At 53.4% G+C, this 25,259-nt stretch overlaps 1 protein-coding gene across 7 annotated transcripts; it reads right to left on the reverse strand.

The window, feature by feature from the left end:
- Positions 1-3,103: 3,103 nt before the first annotated feature.
- On the reverse strand, positions 3,104-13,899 carry LOC132243325 (zinc finger protein 271-like). 7 transcript variants are annotated; one of them, XM_059725461.1, is made up of 6 exons: positions 13,817-13,899; positions 13,101-13,286; positions 12,767-12,939; positions 12,281-12,407; positions 10,412-10,528; positions 3,104-7,868 (listed from the first exon to the last, which is right to left on the reverse strand). In XM_059725461.1, exons 2-6 carry the CDS (start codon positions 13,174-13,176, stop codon positions 5,539-5,541), a joined length of 2,823 nt encoding a protein of 940 aa, XP_059581444.1. In that variant the 5' UTR covers positions 13,177-13,286; positions 13,817-13,899; the 3' UTR covers positions 3,104-5,538. The 7 variants fall into 7 exon arrangements, with proteins under 7 accessions (XP_059581444.1, XP_059581443.1, XP_059581442.1 ...); XM_059725460.1 differs by having other exon boundaries at positions 13,410-13,898; XM_059725459.1 differs by having other exon boundaries at positions 13,101-13,898.
- Positions 13,900-25,259: the final 11,360 nt, after the last annotated feature.

The following is a 25,259-nucleotide window of genomic DNA, read 5'->3' on the forward strand; positions in this document are numbered from 1 at the left end:
GGCTGGAAGGGACCTTGGAAGATCACTGAGTTCAGCCCCCTGCCCCAGGGGCAGGAAGTCAGTGGGGATCATAGGATCCCAGCAAGATAAGCATCCAAATGTGTCTTGTGAAGGCATTTAAAGTAGGTGCTTGAACCACCTCCGGCGGCATGTCAGATGTCAGTTGACTTCAAGGTTCCCCACGGCTTAACGTACCAGTTGTGGAGGACAATGTCCCCGTCTCTCCTCTTCGGTGGACTCATCGAGGGCTAGTACTTGCGAACTGCTGCTGTCTTCCTCACTTGCGGCAGCAGGACTTGCAGTCAGACCCATGGTCAGTGAGCTCTCAGGAGCGGAGGATGGTCTAGATACCTCTAGTCATCTCTTTGCTTGGTGTTTGAGTACCTCCATTACTGGTTGGAGGTACCAATAATACAGCAAGTTATGCATGGGGGGCTGCCATTCTGTTATGCATGGAGGTAAACACAGCTCATGAAAAAAGGCAGTAAAATGTGCGGTGGATGGGGAGAGCCAAGAGGCAGGTGCAGAGCTGAGGGCTGACAGGACTCTGTGCATCAACCTTAGGACTAGCAACCACAGAGTCTGGGCCCATGCGAGCAGCTCTGACTGGTGGGAGCAAATCGTACTGTTGACGTGGAAGGATCAGCAGTGACTGGAGATGGTCTGAATGACCAGGGAGACACTTAATCACGTATTCTCAATGCTGGGGCTACAAATAGTGAGGCAGGACACTGTCATGCATTGGCCCATCATGCTGGACAAGGGGTTGGCCATGGCCATCATGAAATGGGCCACCCTGCCAGCCTCCACTACATCGCAAGCCAGTTTGGCATGGATGGCTCCCTGCACGGCCAGGCTGGTGACATGTGAAGTACGCCACTTGCTGCCGGATGTCAAAGAGAACAACTTGATTTGCCTCAATAACCCCCATAAAGTTATCGATGGCTTCAATTCCATGGGGTTCCCTAACTGCATGGGGGCTTTAGACAGCACACATATCCCTGCGCTATCCCCCTGACTCATTCACAAGCAGGAAGAGATTTGCCGCAGTGATCTTGCAAGCCAGGGTAGATCACCGGGCCAGTTTACTAACATGTATATGGGCGGGACAGGCAGTGCACGATGAACATGTGTTTAGAAACTTACTGCTGCCTGGTTTGACCGAGAAAGGGCACTATACACCAGGAGTCCCCAATACGGTGATCCCCCCCACCCCCATTTTATCTAGCAGATGCTTCTCACCCCCTCAAGCCCCGGCTCATGAAGCCATATGGAAGACACATACCAACTGCAAAAGACAGCTTTCAACTACCATGTGAGCAAATGCAGGATAGATGTTGAATGCACCTTTGGCCGCCTCAAACCACAGTGGAGGTCATTGAACTGCAGGCTTGACTCGGAGCCAGAAAACATAACAGCCAGCCCCCTCACTGCCCACCTTAGCAGGTACAGCACTAAGGAGGGGGGGGGGGCAATAGCCACCCCAAAATGGCACAGAGCTGCAGCACAGCTGCACACATCTGGACCAGTATCCAGGGCATCACAGTGCAGCTGCTGCAGGGGTCTCCATGGAAACCAGCCCAAGACGCTACGGCAGGGGCTGTTGAGAAATGAAGTGTAGAAGGAAAATGGAGGGACAAACCCAAACTCCCCACCTGCAGTGCCACCTAGAATATGGTACCCCATGGGGGTGGTGGTCCATGCACCACCACCACTACCAATATTTGCCATGCTTTCCCCCATACCCATCACCATGGACCACTGGAAGGAGACAAGTAGCAGCAGCAGCAAATGGTAAATCTGCAATTGAGGGGGAGCGGCGCCTTCTTAGGACTTTAATATTTTGGGGTATCTTTCGTGTTTCTTATAATTGTCTTCCAGGACCCCCTCACATGGCAGACGCTGCTTCCCAAACCTGGGACCCCCCAGGCTGTGCAGCATCAAGGGCAATTTTTAGGTAAGGACAGAAATTTCCCACAGGAGATTTTGTACCCTTGTAGTGGGGAAGCCAAGAAAGTGGTTTTGGGAGTATGGACTAAAACCTGTCTTTCTTCTTCCCTAGCAGGACTCTTCTGAGAAGAGCAGAAATTGAGGAAGGAGAGGAATGAATAGTAAAGTAAAAGGATTAGACAGTAGAAGATGATGACATTAGATTAGAATAGAATAGATTACAATAGACAAACTGATTAGAAGAGAGATTAGATAGAATAGAGGTAGAATAGTATATAGATATAAATAGAGTAGTATATAGAGTGGAGCATAATGGATAGCATATAGAATAGCGCTAGAATAGTAGTTATAGGTGGAACATATATTTTTGTACTTCGTTATATGGTCTTTTTCTATTTTTATAATGTATATATACATACTTTAAATATTTATATTTGATATGTGTACGTGATGTATCGTATTTCTATTTTTATTATGTATTTTTATAATGTGATTTTTTAAAAATAGGTTTTATAATGGATGGATGGGCAGTTTTTTCTTTTTAAGGTACAGATTCTTTGTTTTTAAAAACTTTAAAACATTTTCTTATATTAATTTTCTTCAAGGTATTTATTTAAGAGCTATTGTTTTACACTACATTTTAAATTAAAAAAAAAAACACGTAATCATGACATTAAAAAAAAGTTAAAATTAAAATAAAAAATGTGGCGTGTTTTCTTTCCCAGGTGGAAGGGTATGGGAGTTCATGTGGTTTGGGGGTGTGGGACGGGATGCACGTTGGCTTGGCATGGGGATCCCTGCTGCCACGAGCCGCCTGGAGATCCCATGGTGATGAGAGTTGGGAGCACCGGGTGGGGGCTGGGGGGTTGCAAGGTGCAGGGCGCCTATATGGGCAGGTGGGAGAAGCTGTGCGGTGCAGGCATAGGACAAGGCACGTGGTGGGACGGAGGGGGCTGCACGGTCTGAGGGTGCAGTAGGGGTGTGAGGAAAAACTGGGGCTAGAGCTGGGGTAACAGCTGCAGGCATGGGTGGGCGCAGAGCATGCCTGGAGGGTCCCTCGCAGCGGGCAGACAGTGCTTGCCCCCGCTGGCTCAGGCATTATTGCTTCGACCGTGCCCCCCGCTCTAATCGAGTACCAGAAACATCAGCAGGGTGGACTGTTACGTGCTTCGTAATTTAATGTGAGTAGTACACTGAGCTTAGTTCAATTGAAAGGCTATCACCTGTAAACGCTGATGCATCAATTTAAAACAAGTCATTTTAAAGTTAAGAAATGTATTTAATTCATGAGGATTAAGCTGTGTCACATGTACAAGTGCCCCTAAACACCTACTATTTACAGCTCATAGCTGCCCCTTCTTTTCTAGGGAAGGAGGTGTCATTTAGAGAGGGAAAAAAAGTGCATTGAGGTTAAGTAATAAAGCTGCGATATTTCCAAGTAAATGTTTTCACTTTGGAACCAAAATAAAAGATCTAGGCTAATTTATTCACTTGGGTGGTATGTTTTTTGAAGTTTAGCTCTTCACTGAAACACCATGTTTACTCATGTTGCAATCTTTGGTTTTAAACCAAAAAGCCATTTGTTTTTGTCTTTTTTAAAATTTGAAACCATTTTTTTTACTACCAGTTTTCCCTTTTCACATTTCCGTCAGAAAATATTCAGAGGAAATTCAAACTTAAAAGGCATTGGCAAAATTCAGCACACTGGATATGGGTCATTGGCATTTCCTGCCCATAAGCAGTCTGAAGTCTCGGGCAGGGTGGCTCAACGGTAACACCCCCCTGTAACAGTGATGCCAGAGCCACCAAGGATGGCACCATATGGGGCATTCACTTCCCCAGGGGCGGTGGCAACAACAGCCCCTTGAGCAGCCTCCCCCTGCCCTGTTCTAGCCCCTCCGGCGAAGACTTTGCTCCCCACTGCTGCCTCTGCTCATGGCCAGGGCCAGCTCGGAGGTCTCGTGTCCTGCTCCGGTCCCAGAGTCCTGCAGCTGCCTCCAGTGCAAAGGCTGTGCTTGGTGGGCTGCTGTCTCTGATCTCTGCCCGACCAGGACCTGGGGCTGGGGTCTCTGGCTCATGCTGCCACTGCTTCCTGCCTGGGCTGGGGGCAGCCCTGGGCACCTCTCTCAGTGGGAGACCTGCAGGGTGCGTGTTCAGATGTATCAGGGTGCAGCCCAGATACTTCTGTCTAAACACGCTCCCCTTGTTTCTATGCACTGGAGCAGCTGAGGGGCTCCCAGTTAGGGGGAGTCTCCCTCTCTGCACCCTTCCCACCTAGGGCTGGACTCTCCCTGCCTGGGACCAGTATATTGGGGGTTGCAGGGGTCCCGCAGGCAGCTGCACAGCTGGAGAGGCATCCCCAGGACCATCCTTGAGCCAAACAGCTATCACATGAGCAGGAAGGCCTCAGTATTCCCAATGAGAGATTACATTGTGCTGCATTTCACCCAGAGGATGTCTTCATACTTTCCTCACCCTTCCAGAGGGGAGGTAGGACCTGCCACCGGCTGCACCTCCTTCACCCGTTACCCCACTGCGCTCAGAAAAGGGACTCCACTGCTTCCATAGATTCATAGATGTTAGGGTCGGAAGGGACCTCAATACATCATCAAGTCCGAACCCCTGATCTATTGGCCCAGAGGTTCCTTCAAACAGGCAGGGTCCTTGCTGCACAGGAAGACAAGGGAGTGAGGCCTTGAATTGGAGAAACTTCTGCTCCCGAGGGTACAAATAAGCTCCACATTGCTGTGAATGGTCTGGAAAGAGAAGGGGCCGGGATGTCACAGAGAAATCTGCCTTGGAAAGGGAGGTCTGTTCCCATCGCACAGCTTGGGAGAGGACAAAGACCAACCACAGGGTACCGTGTCCAGTTCCGGGGCTTTCATAACACAAAATGCTTTACTGAGAAAGCAGTGAAGGGAGGGAGGGGACAGGCGCAGCAGGCACCTCGTGGTGCACAGCTCTAGAGAGGCTGAAAAGGAGAACAGGCCAAAAAGGCTCCAGCGGTGGCAGTAGCAGCTCCTTGCAGACCTCACTGGGCATGGGCAGGGCTGGGAGAGGGGTGATGTGGTGGTGAGGAAAGGGAAGGTCAGAGGGGATGGCAGGGAATGCCTCCACAGCCATAAATGTCCCCCTTCCTGCTACTCAAGAGCATCAGATACCAGAATCCTGGGACCAGGAGGGAGGACAAAACTGGGAGGTGGCCAAGGACAGTCCCTGGGTATCATCTGCAGCCAGCTGTCTGAGGAGAGCACCCTATGGTAAAGGCACTGTTTTCCCTGGGAGTACTAACAGCTTTTAGAGAACGATGGGGAATGCACAAGCTTCATGGCTACTGCAAAGGTCATCTCATCTCTTCCCCCAGCGTATGGACTGACCTGCCTGAGGCGTTTCCTCTAAGCCCCTCCCCACAATCAAACCTTGGGGGGCCAGCCTCTGGCCCTGGGCTTCTGCTGACCCCTACAAGGGACGAAGCCTGGGGGAACTCTTTCTGCAGTCCACCAGCATGAAGGTGCTTGCCAAAATGCACCTGCTGGTAGGTGCTGAGCAGGTAGACATCCCCAAACCCTTCTTGCATTGTGAGCAAAATTATGAATGCTTCCGGGTGTGGACGCGCTGATGCCGGGATAGGTGGGAGGACCGGGTGAAGCTCTTCCCACACTCAGAGCACCGATGTACCTTTTCCACCATGTGGATTCGCTGGTGCTCAGTCAGGCTGGAGAAGTAGGTGAAGCTCTTCCCACATTCAGAGCACCGATGTGGCTTCTCCCCTGTGTGGACACACAGGTGCTCAGCCAGGATGGAGAAGCGGATAAATCTCTTACCACACTCAGAGCACTGATGGGGTTTCTCCCTCGTGTGGATGAACTGGTGCTCGGCCAGGTTGGAGGAATATGTGAAGCTCTTCCCACACTCAGAGCATTGATACGGTTTCTCTCCTGTGTGGATAAGCTGGTGCCGGGTCAGGCTATAGGAGGAGGTGAAGCTCTTCCCACATTCAGAGCAATGATGTGGCTTCTCTTCCTCATGGATACAGTGGTGCTTGTCCAGGTGGGAGGAGCGGGCAAAGCTCTTCCCACACACAGAGCACTGATATGGCTTCTCCCCGGTGTGAATAAGCTGGTGCCGGGCCAGGTTAGAGGAGTAGGTGAAACTCTTCCCACACTCAGAACAATTATATGGCTTGTCTCCTTTGTGGATCAGCTGGTGCTGGGCCAGACCGGAGGATCGGGCGAAGCTCTTCCCACACTCAGAGCACTGATGTGGCTTCTCCCCGGTGTGGATCAGCTGGTGCCGAGCCAGGTGAGAAGAGCAGGTGAAGCTCTTCCCGCACTCAGTGCACCGGTGCGGTTTCTCTCCTGCGTGGATAAGCCGGTGCCGGGTCAGATAGGAAAAGTAGCTGAAGCTCCTCCCGCACTCAGAGCAGTGATGGGGCTTCTTCCCTGTGTGGTGGATGTGTTGGTGCTGGGTCAGGCTGGAGGCATAGGTAAAGCTTTTCCCGCACTCAGAGCACTGATATGGCTTCTCCCCTGTGTGGATGCGCTGGTGCTTGGTCAGGGAGGAGGATTGGCTGAAGCTCTTCCCACACACAGAGCACTGATGTGGCTTCTCTACTGCGTAGTGGATGCGCTGGTGCTGGGCCAAGCCATAGGATTTGCTGAAACTCTTGCCACACAAAGAGCACTTATGTGGCTTCTCCCCTGTGTGGATGCGCTGGTGCCGGGCCAGGCGAGAAGGGTAGGTGAAGCTCTTCCCACACACAGAGCACTGATGTGGCTTCTTCCCTGTGTGGATGTGATGGTGTTCGGCCAGGCTGGAGGAGCGGGTGAAGCTCTTCCCACACACAGAGCACTGATTTAGCTTCTTCCCTGTGTGGATGCGCTGGTGATTGGCCAGGCTGGAGGATTTGCTGAAGCTCTTCTCACACTCAGAGCACTGATGTGGCTTCTCCTCTGCAGGCATGAGCTGACCTTTGGCTACAGTGGGGGAACGGGTACAGCTCTTCCCACACTCAGACCACTGATGTGGCTTCTCCTGTGTGTGCATGCACCTGTGCTTGGCCAGGCTGGAGGGCTGCCTGAAGCTCTTCCCACACTTTGTGCAGTAGTGTGACTGCTGCCTCCTCCACACACACTGGTGCTGGGACAGGCCTTGCCAGCTGATGAATTTCTTCCTGCACTCATTGCAGCGGTGCGTCTTCCTCCCCAAGTGCATGCGCCGGTGATGAACCAGGGAGAAGAAATGGGTGAAGGTCTTACCACATGTGACACAGCAGTACTGACACTTCTTCCTGTGCACGTGTTGGTTCTTCGCTAGCTCCGAGCTCCACACAAAGCTCTTCCCCGTTTTGGTGAAGCGGTGGGGGAGCTGTCCAGAATGGACCTGGTGGTGAGCAGCCAGGGTCGAGAGGCAGGTGAAGCTCTTCCCACGCGTGGCGCGTACACGGGGCTTCTCCCCAGCGTGCCTTATCTTGTGCAGAGCCAGGCGTGAGGGGCAGCTAAAGCTTTTCCTGCACTGAGGGCAGGGGTGGGCTCTCCCCCTGGGCTTGGTGGTGAGCTTATGCTTCCCTCTGAGGCCTCCTACACTGCCTTGCTTTGCATGCAGTCTCTCTCTTTTGTGGACCTTTCCCTTGTGCCTCTTCAGGTCTCTCAGCACCACAAGTTCTTCCCTAAACCCTGAGGTTTTTCTGGCTTCTTTCCCTTCTTCCTTCTCACAAGCAACTGGAGATGGGACCTGGTTCACTGCTATATTCTCTTTCTTCTTTTGGGGCCTCTCCTGACCCATGTGCCATTGGTGCTTTACAGGTCTTAGGGAGCCCATCTCACTCACACTTCTTCGGGAAGCCCACAATGGCTCCATATTTGCAGGCCCTTCCCCAGGAGTCAGTTCCTGAGCCTGGTTGTTGAGCAGGGCACCTCCTACATGGGGAAGAGAAAATCCAGATTAGTCCCCACCCTGCTGCAAAGGGACAAACACTGCTATTCCTTCTGTGTGGATGGGCCTCCAAGCAGGACTAAACCTCAGCGCTTACATTTCCTCAGGGGAACAAGGTCTTCCTGCCAAAACCCCAAGTGCTGGGGGTAAGGGAGTACCAGGTCCCCGTGCCAGTCTCATCTTCCCTACTTGGTGGAGTTAAGAGGCAGACTCTCAAGGTTTCTGGCCCAGCTCTCAGCCCCAACACCTAACACCCTGCTGGCAGAAATACGTGGGACATGTACGCTTGGACAGTATCTGAATGGTTTCATGTTGTAATAGCCTGAAGCTGAGACCAGAATAACCTGCTAAAAGGAAACATGAGGCTCTTGAAGAGCTTCTCTTTCCCATGGCACTGGGGAGGTCCAAGAGAAGATGATAACAAGTAGGGGTGCACTGATAAAGATTTTTGGGCCCATACCGATGGCCAATTATTAACAAGCCATATTGGCCGAAACCTACCCGACTGCGGACATGCAAACCCAGCAGCTTGGAGAGCAGCATCTGGCTGGTAAGGCTGAGGAGGGGAAGGGGGTGGGGAGAGGACCTAGCGAGGTCCCCATGATGAGGGAAGGAGTGGGGCTGGGGAAGGGGCAGGCACTGCCCCACTGGGACAGGGCAGAGGATGGGGCCCCAGGTGGCTCTTTGGGGGGCACAGGGGCTTCTGCCATGGCACACACCCCAAGGGGAAGGCAGGAGGGCACATGCCCCCTGGATCAAAGTGCAGGGTGAGGGTGGGCTGCTGCTGCACACTGAGGATGGGGGTGGTGCCATGCTCTTCCCAGTGGGGGTCTGGGCCAAGGCTGTGCTCGGGGCAGGCAAAAGCATGCTGGGAGTGAGGCCTATGGCAAGTTTTGGGGTGGCTATAGCCTACCCCGTAACCCACCCCTCAGTGCTGCTGCCTGCCCTGAGCGCACAATCCAGCACCCCTGCCAGGAAGAGCCCAGCGCTGTCCTGGCCCCAGTGCAAAACGACAGCCCATCCTTGCCCTGTGCACAGGTCTGGGGAGGCACAGGCACCCATGCCTCCTTCAGGGGTGCATGCTGCAGTGGGAGCTGCCCCCCCATACACCTCAGAAGTGCCACTCAGAGTTATGTCCCATGGCCCCTCCTGCCCTGCAGCTGGCCCTTGCCTGCCCCTGTCCCAGCCCCACTCCCTCCCTCACCATGGGGGTCTTGATATGCTGCACCGCAACAGACTTCCCAGCCAGATGCTCCTCTCCAAACTGCTGAGCTGGCCGTGTGCATGCTGTGGCTGCACACATGCACGTGGCATTTAATCAGCAACATTATTGGGCACATCAGACAAAAAAAGCCGATGGCTGATAATGTCAATTTTCCTTTTATCGGTGCCAATATGATATGGATCAATGTATGCGTGCACCTGTAATGCTGAGCCCACCCCCTGACTGGACTGACATGCTCCAGAAGCCCCTGTGCTTTGGTGAGACTCTTCTCCAGTGCTTACCCTTGATCTCGGGCAGTCCTAAGAGCAGCACCTGAATACAAGGACGAACAGCCTCAGTGCTGATTTCTGGGGCTTGTCAGCAGTGTGCAGGGAGCACTGCCTTACGTTGCACCAGCTGCTTCTGTGACAGAAAAGTGCTGCTTCTGCTGGGTAAGAAAAGCCCACGTTTCATTCCTCATCCCTCCAAGAAATGTTCTGGAAGCGGAGGATTCAGAGCTGTGGTCTCCCTTCTCAAAGGAACAGCGCAGTTCTTTGTACCTGTTTTTAGGGCAATGTCTGATGTGGGGAATGAGCCCATAGAAATTTCCTCTGCGGATGAGTCCCAGGGGGCCTCCACATCACAGGAATCTGCACTGGGACAAAGGTCTTGGCATGAACCTGCACACAGACTCTGGGCTGAGTCTCAGGCTTTGTAACCCTCTGAGCCCCAAAGGGGAACACAGAATTGGTGAAATGCTGGTGCAAACGATGGGGTATTCCCTAACCCTCACAACATGAAAACTTCTGAATCCCACTAACTCCATGGAGCCACTTCATGCAGCCTGAGACCAGGCTTAGACACTTCCTGGGCTCCAGATCACAGCCCCAGCCTCTCTCTTGTCCAACAATATTGGCTAGACCTTCTGCCAACCATGCTTCTTTGCATGGGGGAAATCCCATCATGCCCCAGGAATGTCAGAAATGTATGGCTACCTTGGGTTACAGAATCAATTCTTATACTGCTGAGCGAAGATGGAAACTTAAGATCATGGTGTTCCAGGGAAACCAGATCTGAGCCTAAAAATGAAGACAGCAAGCTCGACTGTGCCTTATGGAGAAGAATGGGACAGGTGCTCGTTTCCACAGCTCTGAATTTCAGGACTGCAACAACACCCATCGGCACACATGACAGCATAAGCCGTTTGAGGTCAGCACCCTAGGATGGCAGCATGGGGCAGGTCTGCAGTTTCCAGGCACCCTTTCACTGGGCATGGTGCATTTGTGAGAGGGGAGTTGGGTGGAGGGGACAGCCACAACTCACCTGGCAGCACGTCCTCCGACCTCGAGACTGCCCCACGGTCCTCATCATCACAGATGCAGAGCTCCACCTCTCCTCGCTGGATGCAGCAGATTAAGTCAGGTGTGGGACCTCGATATCCTGTTTGGGACAGTGGTTCAAGAGTGTTTCTGACTGGGTACTGGATGCAGAATAACAAACTGGGATTTGGGGAATGGATTCAACGAACTCAAGGTTTCTACTCAGGACTTGATAGCCAAGGGAGGGTGGGGATTTAAGGATGAAAGAGAAAGCAAAGCAGGGAGAAGCCTTCAGTAGATGTTGGTCCTTGTCATGCAGATAGTGGATGTATGGTCATAGGAAATGAAGCACCAACCACTCTGAGGTGTGTAAAACGTATGACACTAAGCGTCTCCAGGGAAAGGGGTGGAGATGCATTCATCTCTAACGTACCAGAAAGCAGGAAGATAAAGCTTTTACTATTTTCTAGGTACCAAAATTAGGAGACATGGGGGACACATGTAGGGATGGATAATGTGTATGTTATCAGTGTATTTCCAGGCAAACGAGTGGAAATGAGCTGCTCCTCAGTAACGGTTTAAAGTGAGGACTCTGGCAGTGAACAGAATCCATGGCAGATGGCTGGCAATGACCCTTTTTCTGGGAGAGAGGGTAATTCCCCATCACCAGGGCACAGGAAAGAATGATTTGATAATACCTCTAATTGCAACTAAAGCAACTGTCCCATCCAATGGGAGGATGATCCCAGGGCAGAGATGAGTGCACAGGTTGGCAGCTACTGCATTCAAAACCAATACACTGCATAGTGGCTGGAAATAGAGAGATATCTTGTGACAGCATAGTGGTCCAAAACAGCATACTACTGGAAGACTTTGGGCTACTCCAAGAAGCAAATACTTGCTGCTTCGCACATGCCTATGCACTCCCTGCTTAACTGTCCTCCTCCTGCTCCCTCCCATCCCCCTGCGAGCTGGAAGTCTGCCTGCCTGCCGAGGGCTCGCCGCAAAACTACAAAACCCATGGGTTTCTCTGCTAAAATGAGCAATCTGCATTTTACTCTAGTAAAGGGGGAAATCCATGGTTTACTCTGCTTTACCGTAGAAAACAGAAAACACGGATCCCTGGTGATGGGTGTCCGGCACACAGGAGGACTTAAGGAGGACAAGAAAACTCTTGAGAAAGAGAGAGTGAGCTTGAGAGCACACATCTTAAAGTAAATAGAGCAATGCTAGAGTCTCTAATCTCTGGAGATGAGGATGACAGGAAGGACGGGGAAAGGAGCATCCAGTGATTCCTTGCTAGAGGTACCACGGCTCCATCACGTGTACGTAGGTCACTAGGAAGGAGCCGAGGAAATGCATAATCCATGTGTTGTAGCAGAAAAGACTACAACTTCCAATAACTCCAGGGGGTCCTACCCAGAGGAGGAGAAAGGGGATTTAGAGAGCACTGAACTGAGCATGCTCAGACTGTTGAATGGGATTGAACAGGAGACACTAGGAAGGAGGGAGGAAATCAGAATAATTCCCCAAAGAACAGCTGGGAGTGAATTTTTAGGTACAGTGAAATGGAGATGATATGGACAGACCGAGAAGGCAAAAGGAGATCATTTGACAAGAAAGTGCTGAATATGTGAGCACCAAGAGCTGCAGGAATGGGGAAGGCTCCGGTGAAGGCGGCTGGATCAGGGGAAGGAGATTTCATCATGAAGTGCCAGAGAGGTCGGATCACTGACACAGCAGTGGTGGGGGGGAAGAGGATTTAAACCACCTGCCAAAGTTCATGAGGACAAGCCAGCTGAAAACCAGGGAGAAGACGACACCACTGCAGCGCTCACAGGGCTGCAGGGAGAGGCAAGAGCCAGAGCTTTACCCAGGGAAACGAGGGCTTGGTAGTTCCTCAGCATCTGGTCCCGGTAAAGCCCCTTGTCTTCCTCTTCCAGCAGCTCCCACTCCTCCCGTGTGAAATACACTGCCACGGCCTCAAACACCTCCTGGAGCTGCAGGCACAAGCGTTACAGCATCAGAGTCTCCTGCCCTGCTGCCCCCACGGTCCTGTCTGTACTCACTCTACTACAAGTATCTGCACCTTAGCCACGGATGCAGCTGTGGACATAGGAGCTCGTGTGTCAGCCTCAGCCCAGCTCAACACGCTCCATTTCCTCGGCCCTTGGAGGCAGCCCAGGCAGCACCTTGGAGCGCACGCTTCCTAAAGCAGCCTGTGGGGTTTGCAACTGTCACCAGAGACGTCTCACTCCTCTGGTCTCTGCTCCCCAAACTCTTGACAGCACCCCTGGCTCCTCCTGGGCTCTTCCCCAGCTGCACTCCCACCCCCACTGCCAGCTGGTGCCCTGCTCACCTCCATGCTCTGCCCCTGCTTCGCCGGCCTGCCCTGCCCCTCCTGCAGCTGGCCCGGTCCAGGCGTCAGGGAGCTGCTCTGTCCCCGTGTCCCTGGGGAGGGTCTCTGCGGCTCCAGGTTCACAGGCCCTTCCTCTGGAGGCTGCTGATCCGCTCTGCTCAGGGTCCCGGCACCTGCGGGTGGAAGAGAGTGCACAGGTGAGCCCTGGGGTGGGGGCAGGGGAAAGCCCTGCTCGTCCCCTGCACTGGCCTGGGGTGAAGGGAGCTGGAGGCTGCAGTGTGTGGAAGAGGGGGGAGAAGGGAGACTCATCGTCCCACTGCTCTTGCTAACAGACCTCCACAGGCACGAGGCTGGAGATGAGCCCAGCGCCGGTGGAGATCGCAGCGCCGCGTCCGAGCTGGCAGGGACATCGCTCCCGGGGGAGAAGCTGCCGCGATGCTGGCGCTGTGTCACATCCACATTTTCAGGGGGGGAAGCGGGGAAACGCACAGCACGGACATGTGAAATGCTGCCGGGGCACCTGGAGAACAACAGCCACGGACGTGTCGGAGCACAAACCCGCCGAGCAGCTCTGGCAGAGAGATTTCTACACTGGGGGACGGGCCCTCCTGCCACGGGGAAGGGGAGACCCACCGCTCCTCACCTCCCTGGGGTCCGGGGCACCTGCACGTGCGGACAGCTCCCAGGATTCCCTGTCCTGGGAGCTGCGGGGAGGGGGGGGTCACTGCACCCGACCGGCCGCAGTGCATGGGCCTGCCCCTGCCCCAGCCCCACGCGGGTGCCACGCACAGTCCCTGCCCCACGGCTCCCCCGCCGCGCTGGTGCCCCCCTGGGACCCCTCAGCGCTGCCCCCGCGGGCCGGGCCGGGCGCAGCGGACCCCGCACCGGGGCTGGGCGGGGAGGAGGAGGAGGAGGAGGAGGAGGAAGCGACCCGCCTCAGCACGTCCTGCTGCCCCGCACCGCCGGGACCTGCCCGGGCCGGGCCAAGGCGTGGACAGCCCGGCGCCCGGGCACTGCGGGGGAAGCCCGCGGCGTAGGGGGGGGGGGCACCTGCCCGCAGCAGACGCCGCTTCCCGGGGCGGGGGGGCGATGGAGGTGTCGGTGGCGGGGAAGGGGCGGGCTCCGGGCCCTTCCCAGCCTGCTTTGCAAGCCCTGCCCCGCGCGATTGGAGGAGGCGACAGCGCGGCCCCGCCCGGCCCGTGGGGGCGTGGCTCGTGCGCTCGGGGGGGGGCGTGGCATGATGGCTGTCCCGCGCGCGCACCGCGGGGCTCGGGGACGCGCCGGCGGCAAGAGATCAGACTCTATCTGCTGCCTGTGTGCGCGTGCGCGTGCACGCCCCAGACACACGCGCACACGCACGCACACACAATCACACATGCAAACACGCACAGGACGTATGCGTGCACACACGCACCCAGAGCCAGGCACGAGTGCACGTTCACACACAGAACCGGACACGTGAGTGCACATGTGCGCGCACGCACACACACACACACACACACACACACACACAACCAAAAACATATGTGCACATGTGCACACACACAGAACCAGATACATATGTGCACATGTGCACGCGCACACATAACAAGACACATGAGTGCACATGTGCGCATGCACAAAGAACCAGACACATGAGGGCACATGTGCGTGCACACACAGAACAAGACATGAGTGCACACGTGCACGCGCGCACAGAACCAGACACATATGTGCACATGTGCACACACACACACACAGAACGAGACACATAAGTGCACATGTGCACACACAGAACAAGACACATGAGTGCACATGTGTGTGCACACAGAATCAGACACATATGTGCACATGTGCGCGTGCACACAGAACCGGGCACATGAGTGCACATGTGTGCATGCACACAGAACCAGACACTTATGTGCACATGTGCGTGCGCACACATAACAAGACACACGAGTGCACATGGGTGCACACACAGAACGAGACATGAGTGCACATGTGCGCACACACACAACCAGACACATATGTGCACATGTGCGCGCACACACAGAACCAGACACATGAGTGCACATATGTGCGCGCACACAGAACGAGACACATGAGTGCACATGCGCTCACACACACACAGAACGAGCCACATGAGTGCACATATGTGCGCGCACACAGAACGAGACACATGAGTGCGCATGCGCTCACACACACACAGAACTGACTGCTACCCCATGGTCCTAGTCCATGTGGGTAGGAGCGATGCGTGCAGGAGAAGCCGCGATCACCTGCTGGCAGGCGACCAGGCACGGGGGGCCTGCTGGAGGAGACGGGGGCGCAGGAGGTGTTCTCCTCCATCCTACCAGCGAGCGGACGTGGAAGGAGACGAGAGACCTGCATTGGCGAGGTCAACTTCAGACTTTGGCATTGGTGTCTCGAGGCAGGCTCTGGCTTCCTGGACAACGACCCGCACATCACGATGAGGGACATGCTCGGATGGGATGGGCTGCACCTTTCCCCCAAAGGTAAGCGTGTTTTCTCTTCTAGGTTGGCAGATCTCTTCCGGCGGGCTTTAAACAAGGTCGTTGGGGAAAGGGGAAGACGTGGCCGGAGGAAGCCTCAGACAAGCAAGCCAAGCATCGCTTGCAGGAGCAGCCCATGCCAAGCCGATGACAAGCGAAACAAGTAATCAGGTGAGTGACATGGGCCTGGGTACTGCTGGGATTAGGGGGGCGGTCCATTCATCCTCAGGAGGCCTCAAATGCCTCTATACGAATGCCCGCAGCATGGGGAACGAGCAGAGGAACTAGTCCTCCTGCTAGCCAGCACCAACCCAGACATAGTGGGGCTCACCGAAACGTGGTGGGACCCAACGCATGACTGGGCAGTGAATATCAAGGGCTACAGGCTCTGCTGGAAAGACAGGAGATGTAGGAAGGGTGGGAGCGTGGCGCTCTTTGTCAAGGAGCAACACATCCACACCCCATGGTTTCAAGCACAGTAAAGCAATGTCCATTGATGAAAGCATAATAAAGCTATTGTGTGCCTGCTTCCTTACTCATTAACTCAAATGCTGATCCTTTGGACCGGCTACTCTGAGCAGTCCTCTTTCACGTAGATATTACAGATTGCTGGAGATACTTACTCACGACAGCTCCCTTGTTGTCTCTGTGACTCCAGTGAGCTACCCCACCTTTCCAGCCATCGTCTGGCTCTGACGAGGGGGAGAGTTTCCTCCACTTCCCTCCTGCTGCTGCTTCTCTGTGGTCCTGGGCACCAGGTGCTGAGGGCTCCTCCAAGCTCTCGGGCTCCCAGGTTGATTTCCTCACCAGTACCAGAGAGGCCAGCTGGGCACTCAGCCTGGGGAACAAACCTCACTCTGCCTGCACACCGCACCACTTCCCCACCACACTGCCTCTGTCCCCTGCCAGCACTGGACGTCCAGCTATACCGGCTGTCTTGGCACACCTGCCTGTGTGCAGCAAGCACATGCTTACAAGGCAGGGTTGCAGCTGCACCTGTTGCTCCTGCCACTCTACGGCCATGGTTCTCGTGGGTGTGCAGGGAACACCACCAGCCCTTATCAGGCCTCTCTGCTTTTTTCTGGTGCTCGCGGCTGTCCCAGGGGTTCCCATTCCCAGGTTTCTTTTGGAGCCAGGTCCCAGGCTCCCACAAAACCGAAGCAGAGAAACAGGGTCAGCAGTTGAAAAATCCTCGCTGTCAGATGTCTGTTGAAGCTTTGCAGACAACCGTTATACAAAAGGTAATGGCAGGGGAGAGGAATGAGATAAGGCACGAATGTAAAAAGAGTGCAGAGACTGAGAGAACAAATTTGGGTACAAGAGCTGGCAGAAGGGGCAGAGTCGAACCCAAACGGGTCAACTCAGCCTTCAGTACCTCCCAACCCGCAATAGGGAAGGGATATCCTACTCCCCAAGCACCCAGGGGCTAGCAGGATGAGTCTGTTTTGACTACTAGAGGTGTCCAACCATTCAAGCATTAGTGGGAGACAAGGGAAATAATGCTGATTGACACTGGAGCCTTGATCAGCTTTTTTGCAGTGGCGATGGGTTCCAGATGGGGTTCTGATGGACCCCGAATCATTTGCAACTGTAATGCTATAGCAGAGAGCTAGAGAAAGCACTGGTCAATAGGGAGTGAAAGTCAAGGTAGAAACATGCAATACAGAAAGAGAAGCCAGGAGGAGAGAGTGAGAAGGGAATTTTAGGAACGACTCCTTTACAGCAGGAAGAGAGACAACGCAGCTTCAGGGAGCTCAGACACAGTTAAAAGATTCAGACCCACCCTGAGATTGAGGACTGGGGATGTGTGCCCCTGTGCCTAGTGTAATAAGGAGGGGACATGGGAATAATAAGTAATGTTATTGCACACCTGCACATTCCTTTGTCTGCTTTAGTTCATTACTAACATGCATATGTTGCAAGGCAGACAGACTGCTGGACGTGTAAGGGTCTGCACTCATTGTAATAGGGGGTGAGAAATATCTTTGCTGCCTTCCCCTGCTCCCCAGGAACAGCGCGGCTGTCCTAGAAAGGAAAGTGTTAACAACTTGTTAAGCACAAAAAAAGGTGGTTATAAAGACTGGGTGTGTAGCTATTAAGGTTTTGCTGTAATTGATAAGATTAAACAAGACAAATAAATGAAAGCAATTCCTAAGGCAGGGTCAGAAAATAAGTTAAAATGTGGCAAGACACAGGTGTCTGTCTTGATTGAGCTACCAAACCTCCTCCCACAAAGGCAATGTAAATATTCACAAGAAGCTGAAATAGGATTGTAACTTGCAATAGCTGGTTGATGAGTCAGGGAATGAGCCGCTGACCTGACCTGCTGTCTTGGGAGGTCTGCTGCGTGCCTGAAGCCTGGATCCAAGATGTCATGGAGGGATTGCAGAGGCTCATCCAGCCCTCTGACTCCTACCCCATCCACGTGGGCACCAACGATGCTGCCAGGGGAGACCCTAGGCATATCAAAAGTGACTACAGGGCTCTGGGTGCAAGGGCGAGGGGGTCTGGGCCGCAGGCCATGTTCTCATCAACCCTTCTGGTCAAGGGAAAAGGCCTGCGCAGGAGCAGGTGCATCCTGCAGATCAACACCTGGCTGCTCAGGTGGTGTCGCCAGCAGGGATTTGGCTTCTTCCACCATGGGATGCTCTCCCAAGAAGAAGGATTGCTGGGAAGAGATGGGATCCACCTGATGAAGAGGGGAATAGCAGCTTCACAGACAGGCTCGCTAACCCAGAGAGGAGGGCTTTAAACTAGGTTGGCTGGGGGATGGAGACCGAAGCCCTGAGGTAAATGGGGACGGGGAGACCTGGAGGAAGAGCAAGCAGGACGGGGCAACAGGGGAGGTGCTCTCATACTTCCTAAGAAATCAGGACAATCAACTCGTTACCTCAGGTGCCTGTACACAAATGCACGGCACCTGGGAAACCAGCAGGAAGGACTGGAAGTCCTTGCACAGTCACGGCACTATGACTACAGACCACCAGACCAGGAGGAAGTGGTGGATGAGGCTTTCTTCAAACAGGTAGCACAAGGTTCCTGATCGCAGGCCCTGGTTCTCATGGGGGCTTGAATCACCCTGACCTCTGCTGAGAGGGCAACACAGCAGCGCACAAGCAATCCAGGACGTTTTTGGAGAGACGTTTTTGGGGACAATGTCCTGGTGCAAGCGTTGGAGCGGCCAACTAGGGGCTGTGTCTTCTTGACCTGCTGCTCACAAACAGGGAAGAACTGGTGGGGAATGGAGTAGTGGATGGCAACTTGGTTGGTAGTGACAATGAGATGAGTGAGTTCGGGATCCTGAGGAAAGGAAGGATGGAGAGCAGCAGCGTAAGGACCCTGCACTTCAGAAACACAGACTTCGACTTGCTCAGGGAACTGATGGCAGGATCCCCTGGGAAGCCAGACCGAGGGGGAGAGGAGTCCAAAAGAGCTGTCTGTCCTTGAAAGAAGCCTTCCTGAGAGCACAGGAACAAACCATCCCAATGCACAGAAAAATTAGCAATAATGGCAGAAAACCAACTTGGCTTAGCAGGGGTCTTTTCAGTAAACTAAATCACAAAAAGCGGCGTATAAGAAGTGGAAATTTGAAGACATAACAAGGGAAGAGTATAACAGCATTGCTCGGGCATGCAGGGATGAAGTCAGGAAGGCCAAAGTGCACTTGGAGTTGCAGCTAGCAAGGTATGTGAAGGGGAACAAGAAGGGTTTCTACATGTCCATTGGTAGCAAGGGTCCCTGACTGAATGGGGGAGGCAACCTTTTGACAGAAGATGCAGAAAGGCTGAAGTGCTCAATGCCTTTTTTTGCCTCCATCTTCACAGGCAAGGGCAGCTCCCAGACGACTGCACCGGGCAGCACAGCCTGGGGAGGAGGTGAGCAGCCCTCAGCGGTGAAAGAGCAGGTTAGGGACGATTCAGAAAACCTAGAGATGTGCAAGTCCATGGGGCCGGATGGGATCCACGCGAGGGTGCTGAAGTGATTGCAGAGCCACTGGCCATCATCTTTGAAAACTCATGGTGATCAGGAGAGGTCCTGGATGATTGGAAAAGGGCCAACATGGTGCCTATATTTAAGAAAGGGAAAAAGGAGGATCCAAGGAACTACAGACCATAGATTCATAGATTCATAGAAGTAGGGTCAGAAGGGACCTTGTAGATCTTCAAGTCTGACCCCCTGCCTGGGCAGGAGGAAAACTGGGCTCAAGTGACCCCAGCCAGGTAGACATCTAGCCTCCTCTTAAAGACCCCCAGGGTAGGAGCCAGCACCACTTCCCTTGGAAGTTGGTTCCAGTTCCTAGCCGCCCTAACTGTGAAGTAGCACCTCCTCATGTCTCGTCTGAATCTACTCTCTGTCAATTTATGCCCGTTATTCCTTGTTACTCTGGGAGGCGCTCAGGGGAACAAGGTCTTTCCTAAACCTCGCTGGTCCCCTCTAGTAAGTTTATAGACGGTCACCAGGTCCCCCCTCAGCCTGCTCTTGTGGAGGCTGAACAGGTTCAGGTCCCGTCGCCTCTCCTCGTAGGGCCTGCCCTGCTGCCCCCTGACCATGCGGTTGGCCTCCTCTGGACCCTCTCCATGCTGTCCACATCCCTCCTGAAGTGCGGCGCCCAGAACTGGACGCAGTACTCCAACTGCGGCCTGACCAGTGCTGCATAGAGGGGGAGGATCACCTCCTTGGCCCTGCTTGAGATGCATCTGTGGATGCAGAACAAGGTGCGGTTAGCCCTGCCGACTGTTCTCACATTGTCGGCCCGTGTTCATTTTGGAGTCAATAATGACTCCAAGATCCCTTTCTGCCACTGTGCTTTTGAGAAGAGAGTTCCCCAGCCTATAGGTATGCTGCTGGTTTCTACCGCCCAAGTACAGCACCCTGCACTTGTCAGTATTGAATCTCATCCTATTCTCATTCGCTCACCCCTGTCACCTGTCCAGGTCCTGCTGTAATCTGTCCTTCCCTTCTAGTGTGCCCCCCTCACCCCAAATCTTGGTGTTGTCTGTGAATTTAAACAGGTTGCTCTTCACTCAGTCATCCAAGTCACTAATAAAGAAATTGAACAGTGCGGGCCTGAGGACCGAGCCCTGGGGGACCCCACTGCCCACATCCCTCCAGGTCAAATATGACCTGTCCACCACCACTCTCTGGGTGCGGCCCTCCTGCCAATTGGCGACCCATCTGACTGTGTAGACATCAATGCCACAGTCACCTAGATTTTTAATGAGGATGGGGTGGTTGACAGTGTCAAAGGCCTTGCTGAAGTCCAGAAAGACTACATCCACGGCGACACCTGCACCCAGTGAGTTTGTGACCTGATCATAGAAGGCAATCAGGTTGGTCTGACAGGACCTGCCCCTAATGAAACCGTGCTGGTCGCCCCTGAGCATCATCCCTGATGCCGGCCCATCACAGATGTGCTCCTTGATGAACTTCTCAAAGAGCTTCCTCAGGATCAAAGTAAGACTGACAGACCGATAGCTGCCTGGGTCCTCCCTCTTCCCTTTTTTAAATATGGGGACCACATTGGCCCTCTTCCAGTCATCTGGCACCTGGCCAGAGCACCACGAGCGCTCGTAAAGCCATGCCAGGGGCCCCGCAATAACCCCTGCCAATTCTCTCAACACCCTGGGGTGGAAAGCATCTGGACCTGCTGATTTGAACATGTCCAGCCCCTCCAGAAGCTCTCTAACCCGGTCCTCCCTGACCCTAGGCTTGGTGGAGTTTCTCCCAAGTCCATCCTAAATCTCGGTAGGGGAGTCCCAGTCCCTGCACAAAAAAACAGAGGCGTAGAAATTGTTAAAGAGGTCTGCTTTTTCCTCTGGTGCAACCACCAGATTGCCAAGCATATCCTGCATTAGGGTCCCACATTACCTGTGGCCTTCTTCATACTCCCTATGTATTTAAAAAAGGACTTTTTGTTATCCTTGAGAGCAGTCAGCTTCATCTCAGTCCCTGTAAAAATCATGAAGCAGATCCTCAAGGAATCCATTTTTAAGCACTTGGAGGAGAAGCAGGTGATCAGGAACAGTCAGCATGGATCCACCAATGGCAAGTCATGCCTGACCAACCTGATTGTCTTATAGGATGAAGTGACTGGCTCTGTGGATTCAGGGAGACCAGTAGATGTGGTGTACTTTCATTTTAGCAAGGCTTTTGATATGGTCTTCCACGTTTACTCAAGCAAGCTAAGGAAGTACGGGCTGGATGAATAGACTGTAAGGTGGATAGAAAGCTGGGTGGAGCATCAGGCTTAGAGAGTAGTCATCAATGGTTTGACATCTAGTTGGCAACTGGTATTGCATGGAGTCCCCCAAGGGTTGGTGCTGGGGCTGGTTTTGTTCAATGTCTTCATCAATGTGCCAGAAGATGGTATAGAGCGCACCCTCAGGAATTTATAGATGACACCGAGTTGTGGGGAGTAGCAGATATGCTGGAGGGCTGGGCTAGGACTCAGAGTGACCTAGACAAATTGGAGGATTGGGCCAAAAGAAATCCCATGATGTTCAACGCGGACAAGTGCAAAGTCCTGCGCTTAGGACGACGCAATCCCATGCACCGGTGCGGGCTGGGGAGCAGCTGTGCAGAGGAGGACCTGCGGATGACTGTGGACAATAAGCTGAGTGGGGTGGTGAGGGGTAGATATTGCGGGGGCAAGAGGTGTTGCCCCAGGATTTCTTTTACCAGAGACTTCCAAGGATTGACACGGCCCCTCGATCAATTTGGTATCAAGTGAACTTTATTACTTTATTAGTAACCCCTAGGCTTATTACAAGATCATTATCCTTGCAATACGACCTGGCAAGTAGTTCCTTAGACATTACAGCAGAGACCTTCGGTGGTACTAGCCTCAGATCCTGTGCTGGGTGTGCGGGGTGTTGCTTTCTGGGTTGCTTGTTACTCAAAGCAGGAATCCCAGGGCTGCTCCTGTTTTCCCAGGGGGGCAACACAAACACACGCTGTCTCTTTGTCCATCCACTACTTCGGTAACTTTCTCATCTTAAACTCTCCAGTCCTCAAGTTTCTTACCCCATCTTTTTAGATAAGGTACTCCAGTCCCATTCTGTTTTTGGTTTCCTTCTAGGGAAACTGCTGTAGCTGGTAGCCCACCGTACCAATCACAACACTCATTTTTCCCGGTGCCTTTAAGGCACTCTGTACAATTTAATTGCTTAGTTCTGGGAAAGCCTGAAGTTACGCTAAGAGCCTGAGCATAATTCAGTTTGCCTACTACAGGGGGGAGCAGGCAGTCAAAGGGTCTGCACTTGTAGCAGCTCCTTCCCGAGAGGGGAGCCTGGTGCCAGCTCTGCTGAGGTCCCCTGCCAGGTCTCCAGAAGGCTTGAGTGCAAAGCCTGGCTCCCAAAGGCTGTTCTCGGTCCAGCCTTGTGTCACCAGGAACCAGGCCAACCCAGATAGTGAGTCTGAATGGGTTGGTGGCTGCGTGGCTCCCTAGTGTGCTGTTAGCTATAGACATGGGGCCACTTTCACTGGGGTGGCAGCCCCTTGATTGCACACAGGGATCCTCTTCATGCTCCCCTCTGCAGCCAGGACAAGCTGTAGCCTCCAGGCCTTGAGCCCAGAGGGAATCCCGACCCAAACAGGGCCGTGGAGACTTTCAGAGCAGGGCTGACAAAGTGGCTGAGGAAGGTAGGAGCCCCCAGTGCCCAGACCAAGCCCCTTGCAGGGTCCACGACACATAGAAATATAATTTTCTTTGGCTGGGGGATGCTGCCCAGGAACTCAATGGGTGACCTGCCTATTTCTCAGCCACCTCTGAGCCCTATGCTCCCCCTGAGCGCTCACACATTCAAAAGATACAGGCAATCTGTGTGTCCAGGAGGAAGGGTCTGTTAGACCCCGACTCCATGCGGCACCCAACGACTAGGGAGACGATGATGCAATTGCTCATGAATCCTGGTACTCATTAGCCAGAGCAAGCAGGGAGCAAACGTTACTTGCACACATTGCTCGCAACAGCCTTATTCAGAATGGAGACAGCTTCGGGCGAGCTCCCTCACAGACGCCCAGTCTACGAACACGGGAAGCAGCCCTGAACATTAGGTTTTTCACATTTTATACACCTTGGTTCATACCCATTAACATTGTCCTGCCTTCATCCCTCCTTTTGTTTCACCCATTTCTCCTCCCATCTCAAGCTCTGCCTCTGCTTACTGTTTGCTTCATTAGCACAGAATTACCTATGCATTTCCCTCATTTACATGCCTCTCTGCTAGGAGCGCGTGCATAAGGCCATGAACTCAGGTACTCTTGGGCAATCACTGGTTCTTTCTGGTTTTCTGCTGACTCCTTTTTCATCTCCAAGGTCTTGCTTCTGCTTTATCTCCTGATGATAGCTGGTGGGCTGCATAGATTCATAGATTCATAGATTCTACGGTCAGAAGGGACCCAATGGATCATTGTGCCTGACCCCCTTGATCTGTTGGTCATGCACCTGCTAATACACCACAAGGTGCGATTGGCTTCGTAGATGGCCTCGTTACACTGCCAGCTCATGTTCATCTTGGAGTCAACTATGAGTCCAAGATCTCTCTTGGCCTCTGAGCTGCTGAGGAGGTCATCCATCCCCCAACCTGTAGGTGTGCTGAGGATTCCTCCTCCCCAGGTGGAGTACCTTACATTTATCTTTGTTGAATTGCATCCTATTTCATTCTGCCCATTGGTGTAACCTGTCCAGGTCGGCCCGGATCTGCTTCCTGCCCTCCGGTGCATTAACTTTGCCCATAACTTGGCATCATCTGTGAACTTGGGGAGGGTGCTCTCCACACCGTTGTCCAAATCTCTGATGAAGATATTAAATAACACCGGTCCAAGGACCAACCCCTGTGGGACCCCACTGCCCACCTCTCTCCAGGCCAAGAACGATCCGTCCACCACCAAGAACGACCCGTCCACCACCATCTTGTTCTTGTTCTTCTTACACAATGGGCTCTAACACTATGACCTTGTTTAGAAAACTGCTTGCCTAAGCATTTGCAAGCTGAGTCTTAATATATCATTCTGCCTTGTGACCAGCAGTGTTGCTGAGACACAGATTAAAGCCTTGTTCCAGCTGCAGATCCAATGCTTCCTGAAAATCCACATAATGTTACCCTAACAGGGTCCATTTAGGGGACCAGGATAAAGTTCACCAGAGCAGAGCAACCCCATCTGGGATAGCACTCCCATCTGGGGAGGAGCCTTAATTAGATCCCAACAGCCCTCCTAACCATGTCCATCAAGGGGTAATGTGGGAGCGTGAGTGCAGGTCGTCAGGCCCTGGCCCTGGGAGAGCGGTTGTCTGCGATACAAATGTTCGCTGTCTTGGCACGCCCCAGTCCAACCATTTCCTCTGGTCTCTCCCCGCATCACCCCGATTCCCCGCATACAGGACTGTGTTTCATGTCCTCTACCATACTTCTCCAAGGGGAAGGTAAAAGTCCAACTGCCCCCCGGGCCCTGAGACAGTTTCCCCTAGGGAAGATTTGGAAAAGCAGCCATGTCCTCAGCCGTCTTGAGCCTTTCAGCCTGGAAAGGAGCCCGTCATCTGCAGCCCTGGTTGGGGCAGGGGTTTGGTGGATCTGTCTGTCCTGTCACCACTGGGGCAGACCCCAGGGGCCCGGGTGGAGGTGGGAGTGAGGGGGAAAAGCCTCCTGCCCCTCGGGCACCGGAGACCTGCCCTCGGAGCCACGAAGCACGCTCATGCCCCAGCCAGCCCCTCTGCAGCACATTTTGCGTGGTTGGAGCAGCCATGGGCTGCTTCTAGCTGGGGCTGTTCTGACCATGCCAAATGTGCTGTGCATGAATAACATCCTGAGCAACATATCCCAGAGCTTTTTGCTCCAGGGCACACATTCAAATGGTCCAATAAGCCCCAGAGTTTATTAACTGCATGTGCAGACACACTCATGCTGATGTTCGGTGCTCTCACCAGTGGTTTTGCATGCCTGTGGGGAGGGAAAGGCTTCCCCTGACTGGGAAAGAAAACCTCAGCAACACCCAAAGCTGAG

This window comes from Alligator mississippiensis, chromosome 1 (assembly GCF_030867095.1).
Source record: "Alligator mississippiensis isolate rAllMis1 chromosome 1, rAllMis1, whole genome shotgun sequence".
In the NCBI taxonomy this organism is placed as follows: domain Eukaryota; kingdom Metazoa; phylum Chordata; order Crocodylia; family Alligatoridae; genus Alligator; species Alligator mississippiensis.

Excerpts from the sequence above, each read along its gene's own strand:
- LOC132243325 (XM_059725458.1), bottom strand. The coding sequence starts at position 13,075 with ATGAGTCTCCCTTCTCCCCCCTCTTCCACACACTGCAGCCTCCAGCTC. Across the intron at positions 12,408-12,766 it reads AGCAGGGGCAGAGCATGGAG|CTCCAGGAGGTGTTTGAGGC; the intron begins GTGAGCAGGGCA and ends TTGTGCCTGCAG. Across the intron at positions 10,529-12,280 it reads CCAAGCCCTCGTTTCCCTGG|GATATCGAGGTCCCACACCT; the intron begins GTAAAGCTCTGG and ends TGTCCCAAACAG.